The sequence below is a fragment of the Humulus lupulus genome, chromosome 1 (assembly GCF_963169125.1).
Source record: "Humulus lupulus chromosome 1, drHumLupu1.1, whole genome shotgun sequence".
Taxonomy (NCBI): domain Eukaryota; kingdom Viridiplantae; phylum Streptophyta; class Magnoliopsida; order Rosales; family Cannabaceae; genus Humulus; species Humulus lupulus.
Genome location: NC_084793.1, coordinates 121,160,175 through 121,168,628, shown reverse-complemented (window position 1 = coordinate 121,168,628; position 8,454 = coordinate 121,160,175). Strand labels below are relative to the sequence as shown.

The 8,454-nt window shown below is 32.6% G+C and overlaps 1 protein-coding gene across 1 annotated transcript; it reads right to left on the bottom strand.

Moving 5' to 3' along the window:
• Window positions 1-3,220: 3,220 nt before the first annotated feature.
• LOC133797408 (glycoprotein 3-alpha-L-fucosyltransferase A-like) lies at window positions 3,221-7,337 on the bottom strand. Its single transcript, XM_062235301.1, has 7 exons — window positions 6,624-7,337; window positions 5,976-6,136; window positions 5,274-5,515; window positions 4,768-4,872; window positions 4,382-4,538; window positions 4,040-4,267; window positions 3,221-3,687 (listed from the first exon to the last, which is right to left on the bottom strand). The coding sequence occupies exons 1-7, from the start codon at window positions 7,014-7,016 to the stop codon at window positions 3,432-3,434; spliced, it is 1,542 nt and encodes a 513-aa protein (XP_062091285.1). The 5' UTR covers window positions 7,017-7,337; the 3' UTR covers window positions 3,221-3,431.
• Window positions 7,338-8,454: the final 1,117 nt, after the last annotated feature.

The window sequence follows — 8,454 nt, the reverse complement described above, 5'->3', positions numbered from 1 at the left end:
CTAGCTTAAAGATTGAATTTTTACGTCGATCTTACGCCCTAACCCTATGATCGTTACTATCAAACTAAGTCCTAACCTATACAAAGCATAAAGACGCCCTCTTACCAAGCAATGGAAGGTTTATACAAAAAGATCCTCATAAAACCCTACTCAAGAACACAGAAATTACAGAACCTAGAAACGACATGCATGGTATAATGAAAAGTTTAAAAAGGCAAAGTGATTACCTGGGCGAAGATGGAGATTCGGAGGAGAAAGAAGTTCGAGTCGGAAAAATCTTCGGATAGGCGACTGATTGGTTTCGAAGCTCTGTACTCTGAAGGCAAGGTTCTTGAAGCTCTTGGCAAAGACGGTAAGAAAAAACTTGTTTGAGAAGAAAAAGAAGGTATTTATGGGGGCCGAGGTATGGCCAAAAAGTCGCAATCATTATTTTTAATTCTCGAAGCGTGGGGAAGTGTATAAGCCATCAATTTGTTTCTTAAAAACTGAAAAGGCTTGATTAGACATAATTATGTCACGGTTTTCAAAAACGCACGGGGATCCTGACAGACATCGTGGGGATATGAACGGTTGTTTCCTTAAAGTTTCTTTATTGCTGGTCGCACTATACAAACTTGGGGGGAAAATGTTATCCAAAAAACAAGCATGGATGACATGGCAAACATTTAGTACACGTGGCTAACATCTAGCAGAATTTGTGATCGACTATCGACCAGAAAGACATCTATTGTCGCAACGTTCGATCTTTTCATACGACCAGACTGGTCGTACGCATGCTATACGCGGGAGAAAATCTTATGCAGTTATGATAGTATCCGAAATTATCTCCCATGATTTCCTGAGTATCTGATTATTTAGGAAATAATATCTGTAACAAATTAATGTAAATCCTCCAGAGCCTATAAATAGAGAAGGAGGGCTCAAGCGAAAGGGATCTGATTCATTTTTGCTTTATGATCATCAGATATATTGTCTTGTTCTTCAGAGGGGTTGGTGAAACTGATTGAACCCTAGTTCTTTGATCACTCCTTTGAATCATATATCAATAACAATCCAAGTGGACGTAGGTTATTACCAGATTATGGGGCCGACTATAAACTATTGTGTTCTTTATTATTTCGTCATCACATTCTTTCCAACGTGTTTATCCACATCAAGCAAATTTGACTCCGTGTCAGTTGGCCAAAATCAGGGTCAACAAAAACAAAACAACTTAGAGTAATAAACACAAAATAATAATAATAATAAATATGTATTAATATTTATAAAAAGAAATATTTAATTTTCATTTAAATTATGACTATTTTATTGAGAAATAGTGCATTAAAAATAAGAAAAAGAAAAGAAACAAAGCTTAAAAAGAAATAAAGAAAATGATAAATTTGAGAGCCAAAATATATAAGTTAGCATTTTTTTAATCCAAAACCCAAAAAATTTAGCCAAAGACCCACTAGGCCCGTACGGCCCAAAAGAATAATCCACTCAAATTTAGACACATATCGTCCAAAATTGTAATTAGAAATAAAAAACAAAAAAAAATGATTCAAATGAAAAAAGTTGTCACGGACAACGTTACATAATTTTAAAATTTATTATGTATAGTATTAAATGAAAAAGCTTTCAATATGAAGAACTTAAAAAAAAAATTAAAAAATCATAGGGGTGCGGGCATTTACGCCCTCACGAATGAAGTATCATCTATATCTCTTTTATATAAAAAGTGTGTAGATAATATAAATTCTTAGTTTTAACGGTATTTTATTTTTTTCTGTTAATTTTAACAAAATATTCTTATATTTAACATAATATTTTGATATTTAACCGTAGATTGTAAACATGATTTAAATTTAAATAAAATTAAATAAATAAATAATTAAACAAATAAAAATATGATATTTTTGAGATATTTAAAAATAATAAAACCATATATTTAATAACTTAAATAAAATAAAATTTAATTAAACTTAAACTTAATATTATATTAAACATATAATATATAATTTTTTTTTGTCATTGCCAAATTAAAAAATTAGAACAAACATAAACTTAAACAAAAATAAATTAATTAAAATAGAATATTTTAAAGATATTTTATGATAATTTAAATAATTAAATCATATTTATTTAAAAATAATAAAGACATATATATTATTTTTTTATCTTATAAAATTATGTGATAATTTTTTTTTATCAAATGATTGAAACTTTTTTTTTTTATCAAATTCACCAAAGGACATTGTTAGATACATTAGAGTTTATGCATGTATACTACTGTCTACACTATGATTTTTTCTATTCTTATTTTATTTTTATCATTAATTTCTTTTTAATTATTATTGTATTTTATATATATGTCATTTAGTCATGTAAATATATACATATGTCAACGTTGTGCTTAGATGTCATATATGTAGAAATTATTGATATAAATATTTATATATACTATAGAATTATAATTCATTTTATTATATATATATTTTTTAAAAAAATACTGAACTAATTTTCATTAAAATTATAAACAATATTTACAACTTTAAAAATAAACTATCTTGAACTACCTTGTATATATATATATATATATTATATTATTCTTCTCATAATGTACATATTCTGCCCTTTACAATTTTTTACAACTACAATATTACAATATTTCAATTCAATGATGTCAACTTGGGGTAGGCTATTCACTGTTTATCTTATTCAAAACAAATTATTGTTAATATTGTACTTTTTAAAAGGTGAAAAATATCCCGTTGGCCATTAAAATTGAAGGAGCTCAGCTTTCCTTGCAAATTGAAATTTTCTTGAAAGTAAAAAATAGAATAGTAATCAAATTATAAGCATTTTATTAAAAGATAATAACATAGAGCTAAGCAGATGGACGGTTTGAAAGATAACCAGTTTTCAAGCAATCCATCAACTATCTACCAAGTCTTTTTTCTCTTTTTTTTTTCTTTTTCTTTTCTAAGAGGAGATGGTGACTTACCCAGATAACCCCTAGACATAGAACAGGCAAGTTGGAGGGTTTTAGATAGAAATTTTCTTTAATAACCATAGTTAGAATGAACTAAGCAATCTAAAATGGAAGTAGAGAAATCGTAAAAACTTTGATGCTAATATACTCCATCAAGGGAAAAATGATGCAGCGAGCAGGAAAAACAGAAACCGTAGAGAATGGAACCTGAGGTTAAATATTTTCTGCAGTGAACGATCCACAATAAAAATACATCAACGGGTTTATTCTCATAAATAATTTTACTTCACTAAAATTTTACGAGTCTGATCAGAGGGAACAAACGTGTGTTACAAAGTGGGTCAAAACAAGAAAAAATCACTCACTACTCTGCTACAAGTTTAGTAGACAACTGCTGAAAAATCAGCATCTGAAAAATGCTCAAAGTTTTAAGCAAAAATGCAGAGACTAGTCAATCCTAGACAAAGATTACTTCAAACTTGGCGCAAGGTTTGTTTTCCACATAACTTTTGAAATCGGCATCTCCTTTAAACTTGAAGGTATACAAAGCTTGCCTCTGCGTCATACCAACAGGATGTATTCTGTATACTTTAAGTTTATTTCCTCCTCTTAAGATTTTGGGTCTTTCCTGTTTCCAAACCGGAACATGCTTTAGAGAGTAAAACTTTGTGAGCACTGCAGATTCCAAGGCCTCCAAAGTCAAATTCCCAGCCCTGCCCAAAAAAGTTCTTATATGAATCCATAATATTTGATTATATCTCTAGATGCATGTGCTTACATGACAAAATCTCAACATTTAGTGGCCACTGAACATAATCTTCAAGCTGATTTAAGTTGCAAAAAGAAAAAAGAAAAAAAAAAAAAAACCACACAGATGAGCAAATTCTTTACTTCCCAGCTTAAGGGAAAGCACAAATGCAATCCATTAAATTTTCATTTCGTTAGGAGCGATGAAATCACCCAATTTTGCTAAGATACTCCTCATTTTAAAGTTACTGCAGTTTTGAACCTTTAACCATACAGCACATACACCCATTCAGGAAAGGAAAACAGATGAAAGGTTACCTTAAGAAGACAGATTCCATCTCGAACCTTCCTCTTTCTCGTACATACAAGTGATACACAGTTTCTGATCCTCTGGTGCACTTGCAAGGTCGTCTCTTGAACCTTGGGCCCTTTTCTTCTTCTTCTCGAATTTTTGTTGCCAGGTGAATGCAAAGTCGGCATGATGAATGAACTGCTGCCATATCAACAAGGGCCTTGAAAGAATCAGATGGACCTTCATATTTCCACCTAACCAATTGAAACATCATTGTTAGTTAGACTAACAGGGCTCAAATTGAAATTCAAATTATGTTCTAAAGGGAAAAAACAATGATCATACTAAATGGCCACCATATTGTTTACCTCAGGGTCTGATTATATGCTTCAGGATTTTGTGAAAGGAATTTCATACTCTTTGCAACCGACTCCACATCACTAAGCTCCTTAATATGCAATATTGAACCAGGAGCAGGAGCAAAATCTTGAATATTTGGAGCACCAATTACAACCGGCACAGACCCTGTAAAATTAGAACATAAAAAGGAAAAGATGTCAATATCATCATTGTCATCATATCACGTCACCAAATTTGTTCGATTATTATCGAAGTGGAAGAGTGATAACAGTTTCATAAATGCTAAAGGCTCCAACTGGCCAAATAATACAGCTTCAAATCATATGTTTTGCAACTATATTTTCGAAAGACAAAACCAATAGAGAAAGAGTGGGAAGCAAAAAAGTTTTCATACCAGCGACAAGAGATTGAAAAAATTTCTCTGTAACATAATCCTCCTCATTGGAATTCTCAAAAGCAAAACTAAATTTGTAGCGCCTCAGAGTTTCTACTTTGTCCACTGCAAGAATGTCAGGAACAAAAAATTATTCAACACAGATTTTCTGTAAGAGTGTATATCATCTTTAGAGGGAAAAGGGTGGGATCAGCATCAATTTAAAGGAACCAAAGTATATTACATCAGCCCATGAAACCAGACACATAGCAGAGCTAGGAAATCATACAATCTGAAAACATGTGCTATCACTATAAGCAGAAATCAATACAGACAATTAACAAAATCATAAATTTAAAGTTAAAGTTAAACAGCACTGATATTGTGATTTCAGAAAACATATCCTTATATGGTACCTGGAGCACGTATAAATTGCACTCAAACAAAACTTTACCAAATCCAGATTCATTAGATAAGAATTGAAAAGGACAGTAGTTAATATGTAGCACTTTAAATAAGAACTGCACCTCTTCCATCACGGTTTCTATGGCAGCCCCCATAAGAATCTATTGCCATATCTAACTTTTCAAGGGTTTCAAGAGCTTGCAACCGGAAGTTGCGAGCACCACAATTGGAAATAAATGCGGCTGCAAGGGCCTTCTCAGTCTTTGGTTTCACTGGTGCCATGATATCATACTCAGCCCAGGAAAAGTATCCAACAGGAACATCTGATGAGAGACTAGTTGTCATAACAATATTATATCCCTTCCTAAAACACATAAAAAGTTAAAAAATTAGCTTCACTAATGAATTTAATATGAACTAAATTTTACAACCTACTACGGGGATGCAGATAGACAGACAGAGCATGATATATGTGGTCTGTTGCATTAATTCGTAGTACATAATTAAAATTTTGTTCGGTTAAGGAAAAGAAATGAAAGAAAATAAATTATGCAAAGAATACTCTAAAACTGAAAAAGGAACACAAAAGAGTATGTGCGTGTGTATAAATATATATATATATATATATATATATATATAAACAAGAATATTAGAAACGCAGAGCAGCACCTCAGTTAATTCAATACTACGAGAATACACAAAAGCAAGACATAATAATGCATGTACGTGCCAAAGTGTTGCTACGAACAAGAGTATAGGGGGAAAATCAACTAAACGAGATCCTCTAGACTCCAAAGAAGCTACATTAGATTGTGCTTACCCACCGTCGTGCCTGATCAAGATCATTCTCTGAATAGTATTGAGCAGATTCCATAGATCGTAGAACACTAGCTGTTCCAGCTTCTTGAGGTGTACCAAAAGCAGCATCAGGTTTCATACTAGAATCAAATCCAAAATGACATCCTACATTGCATGAGTTCCAGTCCTGAAGAGAAATTTTTATTCACTTAAGAGAAACATTTATTTATGTATGTGTATGACAATAACAAATCAGATTGCTTTTAAATCTTCAGCTACACAAAAATCTTCGGAGCTCTGAGAACATTTAAAGGATACTTAGTTCATACGCAAAGAGGAAAAAGAGAGAGAACATTCAAATATAGAACGCCAATGATTTACTACTATCAATTCTTTCAAAACAATATATCGTTGGACATTTTATGAGCAAAATTATCTGATCATGACACACAGTATATTTAAAACTCTTATCATAAAAACCCGTAAAAAAATTGTATGAATTTAACATACAAAGGTTACACAAAATGAAGACATGCAAATTTTACAGGGAAAAAAACAGATAAATTTAATAACACTATTCGAACATACAAGCAAGAAAATGCAATTTCAATTACACTAACAAAAACATATCCATAAAAGAGAGAGAGAGAGAGAGAGAGAGAAGCACGTAATACCTGCTCGCCACCGGAAACCAAAACAGGTTGCTTTGAAAAATCCCTGGAATAGTCAACGGCATCTTCTCTTTCGAGCCAGGCCTCACAACCCTCTAAGTCCAAACTCCGATCGGGGTGTAGCAAATCCAGACCAGAGCCCTCGATCTCAAACCTTGCTTCATGAGCAGGCGGAGCCAGAGAGAACAAGTCGGCCCAGGAATCCACCCGAGCAACGTTCTTGGCCATGTCGAGACGACCCAAGAAGGCGATCTCTGATATAACAACAAGGGCGACAAAAAGAGGGAGGAAATTGGACCACTTCTTCCTGTTCGCCGTAGAAACCCCATTAGAGACAGGTAACCCATCCTGGGTCGTCTCTGTTCTTGACCCTCTTTGGCTAGGAAAAATACCCATCAATCAAAGCTTCTTCTCTTCTTTTCTGTTCTCCTCTCGATAAGACTATCAAAGGTCAAAAAAAAAATACAAAAGCAGAAGAAGCTAGAAAAGGTTGAGATATAACAGAAGAGCCATGGATGAGTTTAGATGGTAGGTTGTTTCGATAAGAAAAATGGAGAGTTTAGAATTGCAGTCTAGAGAGGTGGAGACATAGTGAGAGAAAAAAATATGAATATTCAATTCTGCATTGGAAGAAAAGGCAACGATGTGCTTGGGACAACACCACACAAGCTTTTCTAGAACGGCTCGGCTTGGATCAAGTCAAGACTAGAGACTTTTTATTTTTATGAGAAACTGCACTCAAAATAAGAACCTTACCATTACATTTATTAAAGGGATTTTTTCTCAAATAACCAAAAACTATTAAAAAAAACCACGTTTCTACTGTAGCACTGCATTTATAACTTTTGTACGGAGCAAAAGTTTTATTTACTCAAATATGACTCGCTCTTTCCTTCACATAAGGCAAGGCCACTCATTCTCAAGTGATCTACGTCTCCGTCTACGGCTAATCTCGACAAGAAACAACACGACAGCAACATTCGTTTTCGATTTGATTTCATTTATATTTTTGTTTGTTGATGTGCAACCAACATAAACTCACCACAAAAAGCAACGATAAATCAGTATTAGTCTTTGATGCCATATTGTTTTTGTGTTGCGGTCTCTGATGTAGTATTATTTTAGTGTTGTGATCTCTGATGTCATATTGTTTTTGTGTTGCAAGATCACCACTAAATCAACCGTGGTCTTGGATAGTGGTGTTGCTGATAAAATCTGAAGAAGAAAATTTAAAAAAAAAATGAAAGAAAGAAATGGAGAGAGAGATGTTGGTCACAAGAAAATAAAAAAAGAAAGATAACGGGTCCTAAAGCATCGAAAAAGGAAGAAAAAAAAAGATAAAAAGAAAATAAAGTCAAAAGTAAAAAAAAAACATCACAAGATGTCAAAATTTCATAAATGTCTCACAAACTTTGTGGAGCTTTTTTTTATTGAAATAAGAAAATATTAATAATACTTTTCAATTGTACCACCTATCTCCTACTTTTTTTTTTTGAAATAGTTTTATCTCTCTCTTTATTTGCATCATGCAATTCCATTTTCTAAATATTATATTATTATCTTACAATCATTTACAGTTGTTTGCAAGTGCTCCTCGAGACTTATAGTTAGTTTTTAAAGTTTTAAAGAATTTGTCATACAGTTTATGCCCTGTTCTTGCATTGTTTTTGCCACTAATAAACAACACTTACTGTAACACCCTGGTTAGCCAAGGCCATTACACTATGTACTTTTAAATAGTGCTAGACTCTCTAATCAAGTCATTTGGGCATAAACGTGTAACTAAAGGTAATTAACAGGTTAGGGTTAAAATTTTGGTCAAAAGAAGTAATTA

Coding starts and splice junctions, on each gene's coding strand:
- LOC133797408 (XM_062235301.1), bottom strand. CDS start 7,016: ATGGGTATTTTTCCTAGCCAAAGAGGGTCAAGAACAGAGACGACCCAG. Junction 4,873..5,273: donor TAGAAACCGTGATGGAAGAG/GTGCAGTTCTTA, acceptor ACATTCTTGCAG/TGGACAAAGTAGAAACTCTG. Junction 4,539..4,767: donor TTTTCAATCTCTTGTCGCTG/GTATGAAAACTT, acceptor CTAATTTTACAG/GGTCTGTGCCGGTTGTAATT.